Below are 25,621 nucleotides of genomic sequence, written 5' to 3'. Positions count from 1 at the left end.
GTTTTTTGCAAATAAGTTTTAAAAATACTGCTTGAGCCCATCTTCAGTAATCTATCTGCTTAAATCAAACTGGATGAAATATACAAATAAATGATGATATTATTCAAAATCAGTATGAAAATATTTATTAAAGATTTTAGTTAAATTTTGTTGTAATATATTCTAGATGGTGACAATTCCTTAAAGATGTGACTAAAATTTTATAAATGTTTATATTTAAACGTTTATAAATATATAACACATCATTGTTTTCAGACTAACTGTAATTATTATTTTCCCAGAGTATTTGCTTTATATTCATGTAGTAATATCTCATCTAATAAGAATGTGTTTGTTTTTGTCAGTTTATTATTAACAGAGATAAACCTGAAAGAATTTATAACAGGTCCATTAAATTTTACCAAGGCAGGCTATTCTCAAGCTTTATAAGTTACTCCTAAAATATTATAATAGATGTTTACATAACATATAAGTATAACAAGCTTTGAAATCAAATTTCTAAGGCCAAAGAAAAATCAGATATGAAACATTGGCAGGGAATACAAGGAGCTACTATAGGAGAAAGTGTATCATTAAAAAAAAAAAAGATACTTTTTTTTTTAAATTTAAACTACATAAATATCATATCTTAGTTATACTCTTTTATGCCATATATTAATGTATTATATGTTAAATAATAGGATCATTTTCATATGTGGCATAATTATATTATACTTTTCAAAAGTTAAAAATCAATAATAAATAATATAGGGACTTGATAATATGAATAAAGCTCTAATTTGATGTTGGCAAACTCAAGCTCTTGGGCAAAATCTGGACTATAGCCTTTTTTGTGAATAAAGTTTTATTACAATGAAATCACACTCATTTGTTATATAGTATTTGTGACTGCTATAGTCTATAATGGCAGAAGTGCATAGTTGTGACAGATACTAAGCAGCTTACAAATCTGAAAATATTTGCTCGCTAGTCCATTATAAAAAAGGTTTGTCAGCCCCTTCTCTAAATGGGAAATACTGAAGCATTGACTAAAATGTAATGAAACATTATTGTAAATACATTGTTGATGTGAAAATAAAATATTCACAGAATTATAGATAATCACTTAGAAAATATCATTAAAAACTTGAAAATATAACAAAAATTGTGTGGCAACACTGTTTAGAGAACATTATGTGTTTCCATTAAAAAAAATTAGACAAGGCTTGAATGTTATTACATTCTGTTCATGGACAGAACTATTCAATATTTTAAGTCCCCTAAAATGATCTATAAGTTTTATGCAATTCCAATGAAAAAAAATCTAGTTTCCTTGTGGAACTTGATGAGATGATTCTAAATATTGTACTAAAGATCAAAAGATCAAAAATAGTGTAGCTATATCTTAAGGTGACACTTGAGAAAGGGATACTTGGTCTACCAGATAGCAATACTTAAAGTTATATAATCAATACAGTGTTTTATATCACTTCTTCCTTATCCATTCATGCATTATGGGCACTTAAGTTGCTTATATATCTTGGCTATTGGAAATAATGTGCTGTGAACATTGGGGTGCATGTATCTTTTAAAATTTCTGCTTTCATTTTCTTCTAATGTATACCCAGGATTGCTAGATAGTAAGGTAGTTTTATATTTAGCTTTTTGAGGAAAATTCATATGGTTTTCCATAGTGACTGCACCAATTTACATTCTCACCAACAGCACACAATGTTTCTCTTTTTTCCACATTCTTGCTAATATTTTTTATTGGAAGACTTTTTGATAATAGCCATTCTAACAGGTATATCATTACAATTTTTGTTTGCATTTTTCTGATGGGGTAAGCAATCATCAGAGAATCTTTTCACATGGCTGTTGGCCATCTCTATGTCTTCCTTAGAAAAATGTCTATTTCATTCTCCTGACCAATTTTTAAATAATGTTGTTTGAGGTTATTTTTTTTTATTTGACATGTATGTGCTGTCTATATATTTTGGATGTGAACATGACCTAATTCGTAATGTCATTTGAAAATAATTTCTCCCATTCAGTAAGTTGTCTTTTTGGTTTATCGATGGCTTCCTTTACTGTGAAAAAGCTTTTAAGTATAATTAGATCTCACTGTTTATTTTTACTTTTATTTCTTTTGCCTTAGGAGATAAATCCAAAAAGTATTGTTAAAACTTTTGTCAATGAGTGTTCTGCCTATGTTCTATTCCAGATCTTATATTTATGGTTTATACTTTCAGATCTTATATTTAGGTCTTTAATCCATTTTGAGTTTATTTTTTATATGGTGTAAGGAAATGTCCTAATCTCATTCTTTTACACGGAGCTGTAGACTTTTCCAAACACCACTTATTGAAGAGATTGACTTTACTTCGATGTATATTCTTGCTTCTTTTGTCATAGATTAATTGACCATATGTGCATAAATTTATTTCTAGGCTCTCCTTTCTGTTGCATTGACCTATGTGTCTCTTTTTTTTGTGCTGGTACCATGCTGTTTTGATCACTCTAGATCAATTACCCCCATACCAAAACCAGAAAAAGTCACTAAAAAAACAAAAATTACAGGTCAATATCTCTGATGGTTATAGATGTAAAAATTCTCACCAATGTATTAGCAAACCAAATTCAACAATATTTTTAACGGATAATACACCATGACCAAGTTTATTATGGAGATGCAAATATGTTTCAGTATTCATAAATTAATCAATATGACACATCACATTACCAAAAGGAAGGCTAAAAATCACATGATAATCTCAATAAATGCAGGAAAAACATTTGACAAAATTCGACAATTCTCCATGATAAAAAAATTTCATCAAAATGGGTTTAGAATAGGGAGCATAACTTAATAGATGAAAGATCATTTATGACAAATCCACAGTTAACATTACTCAACAGTGAAAAGCTGAAAGCCTTTCCTCTAAATCAGGAAAAAGTCAAAGAGTACCACTATTGCCACTTCTATTTAACATAGTATTAGGAACGTCTTAGCTACAACAATCAGACAAGGCAAAGAAATAAAAGGAATCCAAATTGAAAGGGAAGAAAAAAAACTATCACCATTTGAAGATGTCATGACACTGTATATAGAAAATCCTAAAATCTCTACCAAAACACTATTTGAACTAATAAATCAATTCAGTAAAGTTGCATGATGCAAGATTAATATACAGAAATCTGTTACTTTTGTATACATAAATAATGAAGTATTTGAAAGAAAAAACACTAAAACAATCCTGTTTAAAATTGTATCAAAGAAAGAATATCTAGGAATAAACATTTTATCATTATTTTTATTTACTTACTATGCAATGGACACCTGAATACTGTGGGACTTAGGGACACTAATACCTGTACTGTTAAAAACCTGTGTATAGTTTTTCACTCTCCCTGTACTTAACTGCTAATATTATTCTTCACAAGAAGTACCAATAATATAAGCAGTTGATTAACACACATTTTGTATATTGTAGGCATTATATACTGTATTATAAATAAACTAGAGAAAATATTATTAGGAAATTCATGAGAAAGAGAAAATGCATTTATGGTAACCTACTGTATTCATCAATACCATATGTTTACATTATCCTTTTACAAGATAAATCATCTTCAATACCTACATCACTGTAGATGTTATCTACATTAACACTAGACATCAAATGTAGAAAGAAAATTAAAAAAGATTCATATTTATATACAAGTAAAACAATTCATGCATTAATAATGACAAGGCAGTGATATAGTTGCAGTAGGTTGACCTAGTGTAATCTATAAAATTGCTTCCCAATGGCCTAACCTATATACATTAATGAGTAAATTGTTATATGTTTCTGATGGCATGCAGTATTATAGACATATCAATGATAGAGTATTGGAAACATCGTTATTAAAAAAAACCACCTGTGATATAGGCTGATGTATCACAACTTCTCCAATTGTGAGAGTCAAATTGTATGGCAATGTAATTCTTTGAAAACAAAATTTTAAAACAATAAAGAAAACCTTTATTAATTTATATTAAATATCATTAACCTTATATTTATGTAAGGATAGACTAGTGTCTATATATAGTTTATACTTTCATGACATATCTATTTTTTAAACTTTTTTGATATTTCTAGATTACAAAATTTGGGGTTTTTCAAATTGTCACAAATCTCCAAAACTCTTTCCAATACATTTATTAAAAAAAACCCTGCATTTATGTGGACTCATGCAGTTTGACTCATGTTGTTCAAGGATAAATTGTACATTGAAAAGTTTAAAAAATAGGCTATTCAGTTACAAAGGGGGAGAGTATATTTAAGAAACTTAGAGTTCTTTAATGGCAAATATGGAATAGTCCAAAATGAAATTCTAAGTACTTAACTTTTACTATAACTGAAATGTAAATGTTAAATCATTTTCACATTCAGATTAGGTTGACACCATTATTTTAGTTCATATCTAAGCTTATTCAACTGAATCTTCTTTGTAAGAATACATTAAACTCAGAAATAATGGATATATGAACATTGAATTCAGCGTTATGTGGGGGAAATGTTCCATTTTGAATATAAAATCAGGAAGTAGTGTTTCTGGCTTATTAGAAAAAGAGAGTCTGCTATATAAAGCTACCAAGATATATAACCTTTTATGTAAAATTCAAATCACATAAAAGCAATTAATTTAAAAATTGATAAACCCTACAGCACATGAATGGCGTTAACCCATTAAGGTGCTCTAGATTTTATAACTGCAATAGCTATTGGACATTTGATGAGTACTTATGTATGAAATCACATCAAATATTCATTTCAACACATGATCCATTAATTTTTTACTGACCATTACATGCTAATTTTTAAAGCTTATGACTATTTAAAGTAGAAGCTAGCATTTCCTTTAGTTGACGTTGAATTTCATATTATACAGAAATATTTTTAACTTCTTAATGCTTACCATTAAATTATTGTGACTATACCATGCATAGTTCTTGCAGTATAACCTCTCAGGATAGAAGGGTCATTTTGCTGGAATGATTATTTCTACTGGTTGAATGGTTCAGTCCTATATATCAGATTGATTAGATTCTCCTTTGTAATAATAAAATAAAAAATCTCAAATAATAGACATATGAAAAGTTATTTTTCTCAGCTATAACTAATCAGTAGTATTAATTGAAGATCAAAAATGTTTAGAAATTATGAAATATATGAATTTATCTCTATGAAACATAAAAAAATGCATGAGGAAATACTGGGAATCCATCTGAGATTTAGCTTATGGTTATCAGCTGAGCTATTCTGAGATAGGTTGCATTCTAGGCTGTTCAGAAGAATTTACATTGTGAGTGGAATGACACACATCAGGAACATATTTCTTATGAATTCTCTGGGTGATTTTTTTCTTTGTTCTTCTACCCTTTTCTGCATCCCTAGTTATATTTGGTATATGAAATAGAAAATATATAGCTCTTTAAAAGACTTTGAAAATAAATTTAATTCAGAGAGAAAAATAAACAAGATACACTTACATGACAACTTGCAAATTGCAATTAATACTAAGTACTCACATACTCTCATTAGTATCCAATGTGTACAAATAGATGAATAGTTCTTGATGGAAAATATTATGAGAAAAAGAATGTGTATATATGTATAACTGGGTCACTTTGTTGTAGAGCTTAAATTGATAGAACACTGTAAATCATCTATAATAAAATTTTAAAAAAAGAATAGTTCTGAAGGTATTTAAGGGCAACCAAATTAACCAGGATTTGAAGGGCTTTGCTTCACAAAAGAAGAGAAACACATTGCTTTGATACAGACATTTTCTGTGGCTTTTTCTCTGAGGCATCTGACAATTTTTAAATATCATAGGGATGGAACAACTAAGAAGAAAAGAGTGAATCCAAACTTTCATAAGTCTTAGAGTACCAGAGTAACAGAACTTTGAGTTCAGTCAAAAATTTAGGGGCCAAGATACTGGAAAAAGAAAATCAGAGTAAAAGAACTTGGTATCTCTCTTTTCTTTGAGACATTTGCCTATTCCCAAGTTTCACAGAACAAAACGCTGAACTCTGTAAATACTTATATGTCAGAGCCGATAGAAGATAGAAAGATAGATATATAGAAAAATAGATAGACAGATGATAGATAGAGAGATAGATGATAGAAGAAATTGGCGAAGGAATTCTGAAAGCTGGCAAGTTCAAAATCTGTGACCAATATCCAATTTGAGTCTGACAGCTGGAAACTGCTGCAGAATGAGATAAAGAAATTCTGAATAACGCAATTATCAAAGTTGATCTAATAGACCTGTATTCAACATTGCAAACAGCAATTGCAGAAAGTACATTCTTTTTAAATGCATTTGGGACATTTAAAAAATTGATTTGGTGCTAAATCATAGGTTACTTCTCAACAAATATCAAATGGTTGATTCAACTGATTTAAACTTGAAATATTCTATAACCACAGTGGAATTAAAAACGACATCAGGTAAGCCATTTAATTTGAATATTACTGGTCTTAAAAGTGGCACCATGTGATATTACACAACTCAGGTTCATTTGCTGTTGAAAATCTCCCTATATTATTATTATTATATGGAAGGAAACAAATTTCTTTATCCTCACAATTTTAAGATAGTAATATAATATTGTCTCTTATTTTGTAGAGTGCCCTCACTTATGAGAGCATTGCATGTTATATAACAAAACAGCATAGTACATATTTTATTGGAAATCAGAGGGATAATTGTGATTAAACCAGGAGAGTTTCCGAAAAGGATAAGATTTAAACTGGACCTTGAAGCTGGGTAGAATTCAGATAAACAGTCAGTGTGCTAGATATTTCAGACAAGTGTGTCATGTGAACAACTGAAGAGGTGGAAATATCCTGAGGGTGTTTGAAAGAACCAACTGTTTTAGAGCAAATAAAAAGAACATCTTTTCTTATCCATTATGATGTCTAGTCTCTTGCTAAAATGTGTGAAGGACATAAAAGATGTTTCATTTAGCCAAACTTTTTAAAGAGGAATTTATGGACTATATCTAAAAATCAACTTGATTTGTAGTTTTACTTAGAGACTGCATCATTATCTTTATAATCTTAAAATATCAGTTATTTTCCTACAATAGAAAATGTCTTCTTTGACTCAGCATACAGGTTGGAATGAATGTACCCCGGGAACTACTACAGAGACACACAGTGCAGTATCTCAGCCAGTAGAATGTGTTAAGTTCCAAGAAGATTGTCCTCACATTAAGTCTGTTCCTGTTTCTTCCTTCTAGATATCACAGTATAGCCCCAATATGGCCCAAATTCTCTCTAAGTATGTGAAAGATTATAAAATACATCTTTTTATCCCTCTATTATTGTACAACATTGTTTAGTTGTAAGAAAGTACTTTCTACATAAGCCATTTAATCATGGTGGAAAAATAATATTTTTCTATCTGCAACAGTGCTTTTTAACCTATGAGAACACAGAAAACTTTGAAAATCTAATAAATGCTATAGAAACTCAAGGAAAATGGAAATTTACAAATAATCACATAATGTGGCATAATACATTAGGAGTTTGAAAGTCTTTAAAAGTCTGTCTTTAGACCTCAGTCATGAATCCCTGATCTAAAAAGCCTTTGCATTTTCTCTGTCTGCTTTTTCAGTCCCTTAGAAAAGGAAATATGTTTCATAGTGTTAAGAACAAGACCTTTTCTTGGTTTAAAAATAGAAGCTGTAATTTTAGATATTGATCTCTTTTAATGTGTCTAGAAGCTTGAAACAATGGAAAAAAATAAAACAAAACAAAAACTATACCTGTGAAAGTGTTCTGTTTTTCATTTTGGCAAAATGCAAGTCTCAACATGATGTTTTTATTCAGAAGAAATCTTAATGATTTTACCAACTCCTAATATTCAGAGATAGGTTGTTTGGGTTATGCATTATTAGAGAAGTTAATTTTTAAATCATGAGAATACATCATTCCCAATAAAGATATCTATCCATTTTCAATGAAATAACAAAACCTTAGAGATGAGACAAACTATTTGTTTTGTGTATTTCTAATAAATATCTCCAGGAAAATAGGAACATCTACATAGACTTAATGAATATTTTCCAAAAAACATTTAGAAAGATTGAGTTGTAAGTCATGTAAATGGCCTTATAATGTCCTATTTTAAAATATATTTATTGAAAAATTCAGAAAATGCAGAGAGACACATAAAAATAAGGATAATTACCTGCAATTCCATCATCCAAAGATAACAACTGCAAATATTTGATGTATATAATTTAAGGCATTTTAAGTATCAATATAAAGATATTAAAATGATTGATTCACAATATTGTGTTAATTTCAGGTGTACAGCAAAGTGATTCCATTATATGTATGTTTGCATATATATATTTTTTCTATTCTTTTCCAATATAGTTTATTTTAAGATATTGAATGGAATTCCTATGCTATACAGTATATCCTTGTTGATTATCTATTTTACTTATGGTAGTATTCATGTGTTAACCACACTCTCAGTTCACGGCTACCTAGCCTCCACCCCCTTTGGTAATTATAATTTTTATGTTTGTGAGTCTTTTTCTATTTTGTAAATGAATTCATTTATACTATTTTTTGGATTCCACATATAAGTAATACCATATTTTTGTCTTTGACTTATTTCACATAGTATGATCATGGCTAGGTCCATCTATGTTGCTGCAAATGTCATTATTTCATTATTTTCATGGCTGAATAGTATACCATTGCCTATATGTACCAAAATTTCTTAATCCATTGCTATGCAAATGGACATTTAAATTGATTGTATTTCTTTCTTTCTTTTTTTTTTTCCCTGTGGAGGCTCATATTTTTTTTTTTATTTTTTTTCCTGCTGTACAACATGGGGATCAAATTGCTCTTACATGTATACATTTTTTTTCCCCATCCCTTGTTCTGTTGCAATATGAGTATCTAGACATAGTTCTCAATGCTACTCAGCAGGATCTCATTGTAAATCTATTCTAAGTTGTGTCTGATAATCCCAAGCTCCCGATACCTCCCACTCCCTCCCTCTCCCATCAGGCAGCCACAAGTCTATTCTCCAAGTCCAATGATTTTCTTTTCTGTGGAGATGTTCATTTGTGCTGGATATTAGATTCCAGTTATAAGTGATACCATATGGTATTTGTCTTTGTCTTTCTGGCTCATTTCACTCAGTATGAGAGTCTCTAGTTCCATCCATGTTGCTGCAAATGGCATTATGTCATTCTTTTTTATGGCTGAGGAGCATTCCATTGTGTATATATACCCCATCTTCCTAATCCAATCATCTGTTGATGGACATTTGGGTTGTTTCCATGTCCTGGCTATTGTGAATAGGGCTGCAATGAACATGCGGGTGCATGTGTCTCTTTTAAGGAGAGTTTTGTCCGGATATGTGACCAAGAGTGGGATTGCGGGGTCATATGGAAGTTCTATGTATAGATTTCGAAGGTATCTCCATACTGTTCTCCACAGTGGCTCTACCAGTTTACATTCCCACCAGCAGTGCAGGAGGGTTCCCTTTTCTCCACAGCCCCTCCAGCACTTGTTCTTTGTGGACTATTTAATGAGGGCCATTCTGAGTGGTGTGAGGTGGTATCTCATGGTAGTTTTGATTCGCATTTCTCTTATGATCAGCGATGTTGAGCATTTTCTCATGTGTTTGCTGGCCATCTGTATATCTTCCTTGGAGAACAGTCTATTCAGGTCTTTTGCCCATTTTTCCATTGGGTGATGGGCTTTTTTGCTGTTGCGTTGTATAAGTTGCTTATATATTCTGGAGATTAAGCCCTTGTCCATTGCATCATTTGAAACTATTTTCTCCCATTCTGAAAGTTGTCTTTTTGTTTTCTTTTGGGTTTCCTTTGCTGTGCAAAAGCTTTTCAGTTTGATGAGGTCCCATGGGTTCATTTTTGCTCTAATTTCTATTGCTTTGGGAGACTGGCCTGAGAAAATATTCATGAGGTTGATGTCAGAGAGTGTTTTGCCTATGTTTTGTTTTATGTTTGGTGGTGTCCTGTCTTATATTTAAGTCTTTCAGCCATTTTGAGTTTATTTTTGTGCATGATGTGAGGATGTGTTTCAGTTTCATTGCTTTGCATGCAGCTGTCCAGGTTTCCCAGCAATGCTTGCTGAATAGACTTTCTTTTTCCCATTTGATGTTCTTGCCTCCCTTGTCAAAGACTAATTGACCGTAGGTGTCGGGGTTTATTTCTGGGTTCTCTCTTCTGTTCCATTGGTTTGTCTGTCACTCTTTTGGTGACTGTGGCTTTGTAATATTTTTTGAGGTCTGGGAGAGTTATGCCTCCTGCTTGGTTTTTGTTTCTCAGGATTGCTTTGGTGCTTCTGGGTCTTTTGTGGTTCCGTATAAATTTGTGGATTGTTTGTTCCAGTTCTGTGAAAAATGACATGGGTAATTTGGTAGGGATTGCATTGACTCTGTAGATTGCTTTGGGTAGTATGGCCATTTGTACAATATTGATTTTTCCAATCCATGAACATGGAATATCTTTCCATTTCTTTGCATCTTCTTTGATTTCTTTGATTAAAGTTTGATAGTTCTCGGCATACAGGTCCTTTACCTCCTTGGTCAGGTGTATTCCGAGGTATTTGATTTTGTGAGGTGCAATTTTAAAAGGTATTGTATTTTTGTATTCCTTTTCTAATATTTCATTGCTGGTGCACAGAAATGTGACTGACTTCTGAATGTTAGTCTCATATCCTGCTACTTTGCTGAATTTATTAATCAGTTCAAGTAGTTTTGGGGTTGAGTCCTTAGGGTTTTCTAGGTATAGTATCATGTTGTCTGCATACAGTGGCAGTTTTACCTCTTCTCTTCCTATATGGATGCCCTTTTATTTCTTTGGTTTGTGTAATTGCTGTGGCTAGGACTGCCAAAACTATGTTGACGAGCAGTGGTGAGAGTGGGCATCCCTGTCTTGTTCCAGATTTGAGTGAGAAGGCTTTCAGTTTTTCCCCATTGAGTATTATATTTGCTGTGCATTTATCATAAATGGCTTTGATCATGTTCAGGAATGTTCCCTCTCTACCCACTTTGGCGAGGGTCTTGATCATGAATGGATGTTGGACTTGGTCAAATGCTTTTTCTGCGTCTATTGAGATGATCATATGATTTTTGACTTTTCTTTTGTTAATGTGGTGTAGGGCCTTGATTGATTTGCATATGTTGAACCATCCTTGTGAACCTGGGATGAACCCTACCTGGTCATGGTGTATGATTTTTTTGATATGTTGTTGCATTCGGCTGGCTAAGATTTTGTTGAGAATTTTTGCATCTATGTTCATCAAAGATATTGTCCGATAGTTTTCCTTTTTGGTGGTATCTTCGTCTGGTTTTGGAATGAGGGTGATGGTGGCATCATAGAATGTCTTTGGGAGTATGCCTTCTTCTTCGACCTTTTGAGAGAGTTTAAGGAGGATGGGCACCAGATCCTCTTTATAATTTTGATAGAATTCGCCTGTGAAGCCATCTGGCCCTGGACTTTTATTTGTAGGGAGTGATTTTATGACCTCTTCAATTTCATTTCTAGGGATCGGTCTGTTCAGTTGGTCTGTTTCTTCTTGATTCGGTTTTGGCAGGCTGTAAGATTCTGGAAAATTGTCCATTTCTTCCAGGTTGTCAAGTTTGTTGGCATATAGTTGTTCATAGTATTCTCTTACGGTTTTTTGTATTTCTGCCGTATCCGTTGTGATTTCTCCTTTTTCATTTCTAATTTTGGTTATTTGAGTTCTTTCTCTCCTCTTTTTAGTGAGTCTGGCCAGGGGTTTGTCAATTTTGTTTACCTTTTCAAAGAACCAGCTCTTGGTTTTATTAATTTTCTCTATTGTTTTTGGAATCTCTATTTTATTGATTTCTTCTTTGATCTTTAGAATTTCCTTCCTTCTGCTGACTTTAGGTCTTTTTTGTTCTTCTTTTTCTAATTCGTTTAGGTGGAGGGTTAAGTTGCCCATTTGGGATCTTTCTTCTTTTTTGAGGAAGGCCTGTATCGCTATCAATTTCCCTCTGAGCACTGCTTTTGCAGCATCCCATAGATTTTGAGGAGTTGTGTCTTCATTATCATTTGTTTCAAGGTATTTTTTAATTTCCTTCTTGATTTCCTCTTTGACCCATTGGTTTTTTAGTAGCGTGTTGTTTAGTCTCCATGTAGTAGTTTTTTTCTCATTTCTTTTCCCGTGGTTGATTTCTAATTTCATGGCATTGTGGTCAGAGAAGACACTTGAGATAATCTCTATGCTCCTAAATTTGTTGAGGTTAGCTTTGTGTCCCAATGTGTGGTCGATTCTTGAGAATGTTCGATGTGCACTTGAGAAGAATGTGTATTCTGATTTTTTTGGATGTAGTCTCCTGAAGATACCAATGAAGTCTAACTTTTCTATTGTTTCCTTCAGGATCTCTGTGGCTTTATTGGTTTTCTGTCTAGAGGATCTGTCCATTGGTGTGAGTGGGGTATTAAAATCTCCTACTATGATTGCATTTCCATCGATTTCTCCCTTCATGTCTGTTAGTATTTGTTGTATGTATCTGGGTGCTCCTGTATTGGGGGCATATATGTTGACGATAGTAACATCCTCTCCTTGGATGGATCCCTTAATCATTAAATAGTGTCCTTCTTTGTCTTTCTTTATATCTTTTGTTTTGATGTCTATTTTGACTGATATGAGTATTGCAATGCCTGCTTTCCTGTCATGTCTATTGGCGTGAAATATTTTTCCCCACCCCTTCACTTTCAATCCATATGTATCCTTTGTCCTAAGGTGAGTTTCTTTTTTCTTTTTTGTCTTTTTAGCTATATCTTGGGCCGCTACCAAGGCTTATTGAGGTTCCCAGGCTAGGGGTCCAATTGGAGCTGTAGCCACCAGCCTACGCCAGAGCCAAAGCAACATGGGATCCGAGCTGCGTCTGCAACCTACACCACAGCTCACGGCAATGCCGGATCATTAACCCACTGAGCAAGGGCAGGGACTGAACCCGCAACCTCATGGTTCCTAGTTGGATTCGTTAACCACTGACCAGGATGGGAACTCCCAAGGTGAGTTTCTTGTAGGCAGCATATTGAAGGTTTTTGCCTTTTTATCCACTCAGCCACTCTGTGTCTTTTGATCAGAGCATTCAGTCCATTGACATCTAAAGTAATAATTGATAGATGATGATTTATTGCCATTTCGAACCTCATGTTCCAGTTGATTCTATGGTTATCCATTCTTCCTTTCTTTTTTTGGTTGGAAGGTCTCCGGTTATCTGTTTGAGTGTTTTTTTCATTTTTTGTGAATGCAATGTTTGGTTTTGGCTTGTGTTTGCCCTGTTTTTTAAATATGCTATCCCCTTCCTATTATTGTGTGTTTTAGCCTGATGGTCCTGTAGGTTCAAATGCTTCATTACTATATTAAAATTAAGAAGAGAAACAAACAAACAAACAAAGGGTCTATTTATTTCCTAACACCCCTTGCCCACATTTTACGATTTCGATGACTCTTTTTTTATTTTTTCTTTTTAATTTTATTTTGTTTGAAACATGTTTATGATTAAATCTGTATGCTGGCTTATTTGAGTGACTGCTCTCTGATTGTGGTTTCCTCAATCCTAGTTCTTTCTCTTCTTTTTTTTTCTTTTTCCTCCCTTTCTTTCCTTCCTTTCTTTTTCTTTTTTTTTTTTTTTTTTGGTTTAGAGAAAGTCCTTTCAATATTTCTTTTAGCCTGGGTTTTGTATTGCTGTATTCTTTTAGCTTTTGTTTGTTGGAAAAAAATTTTATTTCCCCTTCTATTTTAAATGATATTCTTGCTGGATAGAATATTCTAGGTTGCATATTTTTTTCCTTTTAGCACTTTAAATATCTCTTGCCATTCCCCCCTGGCCTGTAGTGCTTCTGTGGAGAAATCAGCTGATAATCTTATGGGGGTTCCCTTGTAGGTAACATTCTGCTTTTCTCCTGCTGTCTTTAGGATCCTCTCTTTATCACTAACTTTTGCCATTTTTATTATAATGTGTCTTGGTGTGGGTCTGTTTGGGTTCAACTTGTTTGGGCCACTCTGTGCTTCCTGTATCTTGAACTCAGTATCCTTTAGATTTGGGAAGTTTCCAGTGATAATTTCTTCAAATATATTTTCCATCTCCTTATCTTTTGCTACTCCTTCTGGAATTCCTATTATGCGTAGATTGGCCCGCTTTATATTATCCCATAGGTCTCTTATATTGCTTATTGCTTTCATGTTTTTTCATTTGGTTTTCTGTCTGCTGACCTGATTGGGTGATTTCCATTATTCTATCTTCCACATCACTGATTTGTCCTTCTGCATTATTCATTCTGGTTTTTCCTGCCCTTAGTTCAGTTTGTATCTCTGCAAATGAATTTTGTAGTTTTTCTTGGCCCTCCTTATATTTTCCAGTTCCTTTCTGAGGGTGTCTGCATTACTGTTCATATCTTCTCTTAATTGCTTCAGTCTTTTCACTATTTCTCTTTTGAACTCCAGGTCTGTCAGACTGCAGAGATCTGTTTCATTGTTGACTGATTTAGGTGAGTTCTCCTGTTGGTCTAACTGGGGGTGGTGTCTCAGCTTCTTCATCTTGCTTGTTGTTTTCTTTTTCCTGGTTGAGTTGTACTCTCTGTGGCCAGGCAGTGTTTGCCTTGGCACTGCTGTGGAATGTTTCCTGAGGGCTGGCATTGTTGGTCAGTCTTCTTTGAGTCAGTGTGGCTTTTCTGGAATGTTGGCTGGGCTAACAGGGTCTCTCTGAAGCAAAGGAGGACTTCCTGAGAGCAGACAGGACTGGGAGATCCACACCACGATGGAAGCAGATTTCACTCAGATGGGCAGAGTTTGCTCTGGTGTTTTGGGGCTGTGGGGCTCTTACAGGGGGCTGGCGTTGCTGGGCAGCAGTTTTGCAGGAGTGCAGTGCCCCCCAAGGGTTGAAGAAGCTATCTGGGTCACTGAGAACCCATGAGGCTCTTCCCCTGGGCAGCCTGACTCAGAAGGACTGTCTGAGAATGTATGCAGCTCTTTACACAGCCTGGCCAAGCTTGTTCTAGGTTTTATTGGCTGCAGGCCTTTTCCTAGGGGCTGGTGGTGTTGGGTGCTGCTCCGCAGGGGTGTAGCCCCTCCAGAGGGCAATCAGGCCAGGGGAGGGAAAGCCCCTGTGGTGGTAGGTTTCCAGCAAATGTTTAGGCCAGCCCTCCAGGATGGCAGGCAGCCTCAGGTCCTGCACATGCATGAGGGGTAGGGGGAGGGGGGATGCACTGGGAAGCACAGCTTTCTGATAGCTGGCAGGGTGGTGATCTTGCTGTGGCGTGTTCTATGGTGGCCCACCCCTTCTCTCCCCTCTCCAAAACTCACGCCTTGTCTCTCCTGCAGATCCAGCTCTTTTCCCAGGCTCCCTCTGATGTGGCTTTCCACATACCAGCTGTTAACATATTGCTCCCTCCCCCTATGACACTCTGCTTTCTAGTCTCCCAGGCAGTCTCTGCCCTGTCAAACTTGACAGACTGGTTCCTAGACCCCTCAGGCAGTCTCCACTCCACCCACCCCAGCCCTTTCCTGGGGACTAACCTCAACCCAAGTGTCTCAATTTTTGGTGACTGTGCCAGTATTTCAGATGATCTGTTTGGTTCTCACTCTGCTTTTCAGAACTCTGACTTACTGCTGCACTCTTCTCTGCATCTGGAGATTCCTCTGATTTGGTTGATCTTTTTTTTTTTGTCTTTTTGTCATTCCTTGGGCTGCTCCTGCAGCATATGGAGGTTCCCAGGCTAGGGATCGAATTGGAGCTGTAGCCACCATCCTACACCAGAGCCACAGCAATGCAGGATCCAAGCTGTGTCTGCAACCTACATCACAGCTCACGGCAATGCTGGATCCTTAACCCACTGGGAAAGGCCAGGGATCAAACCCATGACCTCATGGTTCCTAGTCGGGTTCATTAACCACTGAGCCACAACGGGAACTCCTGATTTGGTTGATCTTTCCGTCGAGTAGGCGACTTTCCAGGGTGTGGGATCCCTTTCTCCTCCACAGTTCCCTTTTGGGAGTGCCCGTCCTGCTCGGATTCCCCTTCTCTCCACTTTTCTCTTGTTTTACCCAGTTATGTCACAAGATTCTTGCCATTATTGGAGTTTAGGTTCTTTTGCCAGTGATTGATTGCTGTTCTGTGTGAGTCATTTAACCTGTAGGTGTGTTTTTTTTGTTGTGTTTATGGGAGAGGGCAAGTGTGTCCCCCTACTTTTCTGCCATCTTTCCTCCTCCTGATTGCATTTCTTAGCACTTTTAAAAAGTGCTCTGATGACCGTTGGGCTGCATGTATCTTTTGAAATTGCAGTTTTCTCTGGATAGATGCCCAGGAGTGGGATTGCTGGATCACATGGTAGTTCTATTTATATTTTTTTGAGGAACCTCCATACTGTTTTCCATAGAGGTTGTACCAATTTACATTCCCACCACCAGTGTAGGAAGGTTCCCTTTTCTCCATATCCCTCCAGAATTTGTTGTTTGTACACTTTTTGATCATGGTCATTCTGATCAATGTGAGGTGGTACCTCATAGTAATTTTGATTTGTATTTCTCTAATAATAAGATATGTTGAACACTCAATGTTTTTTGGCCATATATATGTCTTCTTTGGAGAAATGTCTATTTAGATCTTCTGCCCATTTTTTAATTTTTTTTGAACCTGCATTTTAAATGTCTAAAAAGTCTACAATTTTATAATACTTCATATTATTGATAAAATACAAAAAAGTTTAAAGAAAAGTTTAATAGGTACTCTGTCATTTTTACCCCACTTCTCTGAATAAACTGTATTTATACTTCTACACCTTATTCTGAACTGGCAACAATTTTCTATATTAATCTCTTTGCATAACTTCATTTTGGATTAAATGTTGTTCTATCTAAAATTCATTTTTTAGCAATTTGTTTCACATGCTTCCGAAAATTATTGCTTTTGTTTTAGTTTTATACTCACACTATGTTATTTTAAGCAAATATTCTAGTTTGATTGTTCTTTTTCCTGAGCATTTTGAAGATGACGATAGTTATAGAATGGAATGGAAATGCAATAATAAAATTAATTCAACCAAAATAAGTGAGTGTGTGAAGAGTATTGGAAGTTGAATACTTTCCTAATAGTATTAGGGAGTCTGATGATATTGGTTAATGAATCGAGAAATAAAGCCTTAAGAATGTTACTCAAAGTTACATAAGATTTATGCTTATAATGCTTTATTAGGTAACTCAGACTAAATCTTATACATAAAAACAATCAGAAAAATCTGGAAAAATATATAGAAAACATCTATTTGAAATTTCTGACAGCTAATAAGATGATGAAGTTGGATTTGGAGGAGGAAGTTTAAGGAAATACAGCAAATCTTGAGCAATGATATAAAATATAAATATACATATATGTAGATTTTGTGTCCTCCTTTATTTTCAAGATTCATCTCTGTTCTGGAAATTTGAAGCCATTGTTACTTATTAATTACCTCACTCTCATTCTTTTTGCTTTCTTTGGAAATCCTAGTAGATTTATGTTGAATGGTCTCTATCATCTATATCTTAAGAAATACCCACTTATTCCATTCCTTCTATATTTTTATGGTTTATTCTGAATAATTTTCTCATATATTTTTTCCATGTCTTGAACTCTTTATTTATTTTTTTCTACTAATTAATGCATTCCTTATGTTTTTTTCTTTCAATAAGTTAATTTTTTATTTATGAAAATTTAATTTTGTCCTTTTACAAAATGTTTCTTTTTGCTTCTGTAATGTCATGTTCTCCCTTTATGGTCTAAGTATAATAAATGTACATCTTGTTTTAGGTTGTTTAATTTTTTTTTTTTTTTAGTCCTTTGTTGAGTTTTTCTCATAAGGGTCTATTCACTTGTGTGACTTGCAATTTTTAATCATTATTTTATTATCAAGCAAAGATTGCTTTCTGATGGAATTTCTTTTCTCCCAAATTCATACATAAGGTTTTAAAATTGCACTTTCCTGGATCCTAGTTTTGCTTTGTTTTGTTTTTCTTTTTTTCAGTTGTGTACCAAGCTTTACATTATGTTTGGGTCCTGTATTTTGTGTGAATGTTTACTCTGCATTCACACAAGTAGCAGACCTAGGATCCTGATTTTATGACAATTCTCCCCAGTTCCACAGGTAGATTAATGAGTGAAGGTTTTGTTGTCTCTGTTTCAGTTGTCTGTTTCACACAAGGGGGAATCCTTCCATGTCCTAGGCTTCAGGCAAAAAGGCTCAACTCCAGTTCCTCACCTTATATGGTTCTGAGTCTCATCTCCTATTTCCATTGTAGGACAAGCCCCAGAACTTAATCCCTCAGGGCTTTGTTCTAGTTTGATATCAATGTGGGCCACTTTGGCTTTTGGAATAACTGTTTAAATCCCCTCTTTATTTATGAACTTGCAGATTCAATCTCAGCTATTCATTCAACTAAAATAAAAATATTCAGCCTTTCTATGCATTTGAAGTGGAAGAAAGGAGGTTCGCCTATATTGTTTTTAGATAGCCATATGGACCCAATACTTTCTCTAAGAAGTTTTCCTTGTTTTACTTTAAGTCCTCCAGTTTTTCACAGCAAACCTGAATATAGATCCTCTATGTAGATATACACATTCTCTCTACATCCTAATAACTTACAACGTGCATTCTAGTGAAACATTTTTGCCATGCTTAATATTTATTTATTACATAATAAATTAAGAGGCCCTACATGAATACATATATATAACAGTAATTTATACACTGCCTAACACTACATTCGTTTTCTTTGTTACTACCAATATATGAGTATAATAAAATCTACAGAAGACCATGGATAGTGTACTATTTCCTCATTCCTTCAACAAATATTTATTGAGTGGCTACTATGTACCAAGCACTAGTTCAGGTACTTAAAATAAATTAGTGAATAAAACAGGAGATCTGTTCCTTTATTTTCTTTGTCTTAGTGAAAAAAATAAAAATGTTTTATTGCTTTTGGCAAGTGACATTGGGCAGAAGGAGTATAAAATCCATGCAAATCTGTTCAGACTCTTTCTTTCAAAGACCTGAAGTCTGACCTACAATTCTTCCTTTTGCAAACTCTTCTAGATTGTTCCTATCACCATCACAGTTATTTTTATATAGACAAATAATAATGAAAGTTAAGTTGCCTTTGGTATTTTTATAGCTTGGGCAATGGAGTACCTTTGGAACCCTGGATATTACAGCTCGGATTGAATCAGAAGCAAAGGAGTATGCAGTGGTGACAGAAGAAGATTGTGAAATTCTTAAAATCCCTGCAAAGAATTATGCAAAGTTAAAATCGGTATGACCATATCTAATCCATATATTAACACAATATGGGTATAAATTAAAATGCTAAGTTTTGCCTCTCTGGACAGAAGATGTCCATATGTCTTTTCTATTTTAATTTGACTTTAACTAGAGACCACAAAAATATGATTTATTTGATGAACATCATTTAAGCCTGTGATGAGTAGCTGAAGTGGAAAGAAAGCTCTCTATGGATATAATTTATTATCTTAGAGTGTTTTTGGTTTTTCATGTATCTAAAATTCAATCATTCATTCACTCATTCATTTTTCTCATTAATTCCACAACTGTATGTTTTGGGCGTCAAGAGCATGTCTTGTATCAGGAATACCAGAATGTTCAGACAGCCAGATATCTAAATCTCTACTGTCTACCTTAGGAGAAAAAAATACTTGGGAGTTATTGACATGCTACTTCATAGTTATAACACACATCAAACCCAGAGATATATTAATAGGTGATCTCAGCTTAATTCTGCTGCATTAGGATATTTTCTTCAAATGTAACAATTTATTGTCTTTTAGTTATATTCCAAAATTTATCCCCTCTCCTATTTCACCTCCCATGGATGACAGGGGAAGTTGGTATAGATAACATGCTGGAGTACTCCTATGGCCATGCTCTGCCAGATCCTGGGGCAGGTGCTATAGGGCATGGGCATCAGCAACAGTGAGGAGACATCTATCTTTTTTTATTTAATCCCTAACAGTTAGGTTTCTTTTGATACAATGATCTTCATGTCAGTGGTTTCAAGTGGCTGGCTAAAAAAATTGTTTTGTATGTTTGTTTTATTTTCAAAATGTCAGTATCACATATTTGATGTCAAATTCAACTTTAAGTTCAGTCTTGAATATAATAGGATTTTTTTAAATGGAAAAAATATTTGTAGATGTCTAAAAAAATTTGGAAGTATTTTAGTAGCAGATCTGAAGATTAAAAGTTCAATATAGTTATGTGGACATGCTCCCCTAAAATTCAAATGCATTTTGTATTAATTTTTATTCATATAGATTTTATTTTTTTACATCCATTGATCTATCTTATATCCTTTCTCTCTTCTTTTTAAAAAACACCTAGTATAAAATTTTTGATAATGCCTTTTTTTTAGGAAAAAACAAAGCTAGAAAATAAACATAAGGTGAAATTAATTCGTAAGTGTCCGTATTATGAAGAGTGGCCTACTTTATCCATATATGAGCTAGTTACACTCATTAAATGGAAAAAATTCCCTCCAGGTCATGGTGAGTTTAATGCAATTTTGCATCATTTTCTTTGTATGACATTATATTATTGGAATTTGTAATTTGTCTTAGTTTTAATATTTTTACAGTATTTCTTAATGAGTGTTTCTCTAATATATTTAATGTTACCTTTGAATTGGAGTATTGCTTTCTTAAATTAAAAATCATTCTATATTGACTTGAACAGGGATCTCAGAAGTGGGCTTACTTCTACATCCTCTTATTTCTTCTCACAGCCCTATCCTTGCCCTACCCTGTCAGTGTAAGTCAGGACCAAACCATAAAAAGTAATTATGCAATGAGAGTTTATTGTCATTTTTTTCTGTTCTCCTAGTATAACACCTACCTAAGCAACATGTTTGTTTATCAATCCTTGTGATACCCCTTATCAGGGAAAATATCATTGTAGGGAACAGGTAAAACTGAGATAAGGGATAATAGCAGTGAAGCTTCCTGTATTTCCAATATTCAGCATTGCAATGATGCATGAGTTTCCTCTGTTTTATATATACATAAAAAGTGAAGTTAACATTGAGTCATTCTGTACAATGATTCCATCCCGGAAAGCCTTCTAAGTAAGAGACGCCAACTGCTATGGACTGATATTTATGTCCCACAAAATTTTTGTTGAAGCCCTAATCCCTAATGTGATGCTATTTGGATGTGGGAACTTTGGAAGGTAATTAAGACATGAAAGTACAGCCCTGATGAATGGAATTAGTTTCCTTAAAATAAGAGATGAGAGAGAGAGTTGATCTCTTTTGGCCATGCAAAAATATCACTAGAAAGCAGCTGTCTGCAAACCAGAAAGAGGGCTCTTAATAGAATTGAATCTATTGATCTTGGACTTCCCAAGTGCCAACACTGAGAGGAATGTTTGTAGTTTAAGATCTATGATATTTGTTATAGCAGGTAAAACTGACACCAACACAAAAGGGACTATGATATGTGGGTCAGAGTTTTAGATTTCCTTCAGTCACGAATCACTAGCCTACCTCAAGCCTGCAGAGCCATGACTGTGGTGAGGGAGGTGGTGCCAGGAGGAGGAGAACATTTATAAATTAAATTAAAAAATTAGGAGTTCCTGTGTGGCTCAGTGGATTAAGAAGCCTACACAATGTCCAAGAGGATGTAGGTTCAATTACTGGCCTTCTCAGTGGGTTAAGGATCCAGATTTGCCATAAGCTTCTTTGTAGTTTGTGTATTTGGTTTGGATCTGGGATTGTTGTGGTTGTAGTGTAGGCTGGCAACTGTAGCTCAGATTCAACCCCTAGCCAGTAAATTCTTTCATATGCAGCAGATGAGGCTTTGAAAAAAATTATAAAAAGTATGGGTGTAAGTTATAAATTCCAAAATGTGACTATTCTAATAATAAAACTATGGTGAAGTAGTTAAGGAATCTGGCTAAGAAAATCTTTGATGGAGTCACTATATAATAGAAAAGTGAGGTTTAACATAGCACCATACAGAAAGTTTACCTTCTAGAAAAAAGTAAACACGGTTATGCTTCGAAAACCGAGATTCCCTAATAAACTTATTAAATTTAATGAGACTATGAACCTTTTCCTGATTTTGTTCCAAATTTATACCTATGCTTATTTTAATGTTTTATTTGTCATTATTTTGAAATACAGTATTTAGCCCATATTTAACCTAAAATAATTTTTTTAAATGTGGATGGTTGGATTTATCATGTGTTCTCCTTTTTATATTAGTAATACCAAATCTTGGTCCGTGCCTTAGTTCTAGGCTATTTTATGTAAAAACTTCTTAGCTTTGCTAATTTATCAGGACATTAATATTTTCCAGATGATTTTAAAGGAAGAAAGAAACCATAATCAAGGATTTTTTTCAACTATGTGTGCCAAAAGAATATAAGATTTGGAAAAGTGGAATGATTATATGTTTTAATGTATTTGATAATTTATGATGAATATGTGTTTCTGTCTAAAATACGACTTAAAAAAGATTTAAACTTAGATCACAAAATCAATAAAATGCTGATGTGACATGTAGTTTCTCAGACATACTGGGTTTAAGTTCTTTTTGGTAAATGGCTTTTAAAATAGTGGTGGAAACTATCTATTGCACTGAACAATCTGTGATTATTGTGTAAGTCAAAGGTGACATTCTTTATCCACTGAGTCCCAGCCCTTTGAATGTTTGGTGCTTGTACTTATACAGTTTTAAAAACCATTTATCCTACTTAGAGAGGAATGACAATTTCACTAGATGTTTTTCAAAGCTTCTTTAAGCTCTGAAATACTATGGTTCTTAAAAATAAACATACCCAGATGAAGAATAAGTCCTTTAAAGCTTATCTGATTTTCTTTTGATATATCAAAAGTGACAAACTTGATGTATCAAAGAAAGGCATTAGATATACTTCTTGACTTTACTCAAGATTTATTTTGAATTTTCATCAGAAAACAGTGTAGCTCAAATCTCAAATTATATTTCCATTTAGCTAGGTTTAAAATTAGCAGCAGTATGATTCCTAAAGCATAGTTATGTGTGTTTTGATCTTATTTTAAGAATGTATATTGGATGATGTTTCAGAGAGATTTAGGATTAATTCCTGGAAATTTATGAAATAATTAAAGCTTATTTCTGGCTCTGTTTCTCTTGTTAACTTCCTAAGTCTTCTCACTTTTGCTTCAAATGCAAAGGAGCCTTTCTATAAGGAATGTGTACAAGGTTGATTGTAACTTGGACCTGCCTGGTTTTTATCACACCAGCTAAAATCTTCCCATGGGATATTTTTCCAAGGTCTGACTGGCTGGATAATGGCAACCAGTTGATCTCACTTACACAACTTATTTCTATGCATATAAGGAAAAAAAAGAAGGTAAATTAACTTGGCATCAACAAACCATTTGGGTACATTTTATTGTTATCCTGCTTATGTTCATATGCTCTATTTTTTCCAGGTAGGATATGATATAGAAAACATAACAACTAGAGATACTAAAAATGTAGTAATCAATTTAGTTTAAGAGATAAAATTTGCCAATATAATAATAATAAAAAATTCTAATCTTCACAAACTAAAAATAGAGTTTCAACCACAGAATTTCTACTTAATGGAAATTTGAAGTTCTAGGCTCTAAATTGCAACATTTTTGATACAAGTCCTCTCAGGTCAATTAACTCTGCAAGGTATCAACACTTAGCCTCAAGCCATATTCTTGAGCCTCCTAGAACCAGGTTTGTGCCATTGATTGCAATGTTTTTCTTCCTATTCTCCTTTACTGGTCTCTTTTGCACTAAATGAATATTATGCAATGTAGCATATTAATTCATTTAATTATTTTAGTATACTTTACTATTTAGAGTATTTTTAAGTTCACAGCAAAACTGAGCAAATGATATAAAGATTTCCCATATATCCCTCAGCTCCCAATCTTGCATACTACGCCTCACTATTAACATGCTGAACCAGAGTGGTACATTTGTTGCAGTGAATGAACCTAAACTGAAACATCATCAAACAAAACCCATAGTTTCCCTTAAGGCTGACTTTAGTTGTTGGACATTTTGAGTTGGACACATATGTAATGTTATTTATCCACCATTATTGTATTGTACAGAATAGTTACTGCTTTTTTTTTTTTTTGCCTTTTGCCTTTTTGCCTTTTTGCCTTTTCTAGGGCTGCACTCGTGGCATATGGAGGTTCCCAGGCTAGGAGCTGTAGCTGCCAAGCCTATACCAGAGCCACAGCAACGCGGGATCCGAGCTACGTCTGCAACCTACACCAAAGCTCAGGACAACACTGGATCCTTAACCCACTGAGCAAGGCCGGGGATCTAACCGGCAGCCTCATGGTTCTTAGTCAGATTCGTTAACCACTGAGCCACGATGGGAACTCCAGAATAGTTAGTGCCTTAAAAATTCTCTGTGTTCCACATAGTCATCTCTCTCTCCTCCCTAAACCACTGGCAGCCACTGATATTTTTACTGTATTCTTTTGATTTTTGCCATTTCCAGATTGTCATAGAATATGCAAAATTTCAATTCTGATACAGTCTTTTCACACTGGTTTATTTCAGTTTAATAATAGGTATTTGTTTCTTTCAAATCTTTCCATGATTTGATAGCTCATTTCTTCTTAAGATTGGATATATACTGTTGTTTGGATGTACCACAGTGTTTCAATCTTTTGCCTACTGAAAGGTGCTGGCATTTTGAATGTAGCTACTAAAAACATTTGCATCCTGTTGTTGCACAATGGGATGTGTGGCATCTTGGGAGAGCTGGGATGCAGTTTTGCTCCCCAGACTGGCACAGTGGGTTAAGGGTCTGGCATTGCCACAGCTGCAGCTTAGGTCACAATTGCAATTCAGATCTGATCCCTGGCCCTGGAATGCCATGTGCCCTGGCATGGTCAAAAAAAAAAAAAAAAAAAAGAAAGAAAGAAAGAAAGAAAGAAAGAAAGAAAGAAAGAAAGAAAGAAAGAAAGAAAGAAAGAAAGAAAAAGGGAAAAATAGCCAAAAAAAAACCAAAAAAAAATTCCCCCCAAAAAACCAAAACAACCGCAAACAAACCAAAAACACTAAACATTAATATCTGCCAATAGATTTTTGTGTGGACATAAGTTTTTAACTCTTTTGAGTAAATGCAAATGCAGGATAGTATGATCAGAATATGTTTAATTTTGTAGGAAACTGCTGAATTGTCTTCCAAAGTGGTTGTATCATTTTTCATTACCACTAGTAATGGGAGTTCCTGTTGTTCCACATCCTTGCTAACATTTGGTGTCAGTGTCCTGGATTTTGGTCACCCATGTAGATTTCCAGTGATGTTTCATTGTTTTAATGTGAGTTTCCCTGATGACATATGAGTAGGACATATTTTCATGTGCTTGTGATCTATATATCTTCTTTGGTGAAGTGTCTGTTAAAGTCTTTGGCCTTTTTTTAATCAGATTTTTTTGTTTTCTTATTGTTGAGTTTTAAGAGTTCTTTGTATATTCTAGATAAGAGTGTTTTCAGATGTGTCATTTGCAAATAC

The 25,621-nt window shown here is 34.2% G+C and overlaps 1 protein-coding gene across 1 annotated transcript in view; it reads left to right on the top strand.

The window, feature by feature from the left end:
- The window catches only part of CNBD1 (cyclic nucleotide binding domain containing 1), a 560,677-nt gene that overhangs the window by 350,597 nt on the left and 184,459 nt on the right, over positions 1-25,621 (top strand). Inside the window, exons 7-8 of the mRNA XM_047782853.1 lie at positions 19,224-19,361; positions 20,478-20,610. Coding sequence (XP_047638809.1) covers positions 19,224-19,361; positions 20,478-20,610 — 271 coding nt within the window. The remainder of the gene's footprint in view (positions 1-19,223; positions 19,362-20,477; positions 20,611-25,621) is intronic.

The sequence above is a fragment of the Phacochoerus africanus genome, chromosome 6 (assembly GCF_016906955.1).
Source record: "Phacochoerus africanus isolate WHEZ1 chromosome 6, ROS_Pafr_v1, whole genome shotgun sequence".
In the NCBI taxonomy this organism is placed as follows: Eukaryota; Metazoa; Chordata; class Mammalia; order Artiodactyla; family Suidae; genus Phacochoerus; species Phacochoerus africanus.
Note: the sequence above shows the minus strand (reverse complement) of the source record. Positions and strands in the feature narration are given on the sequence as shown.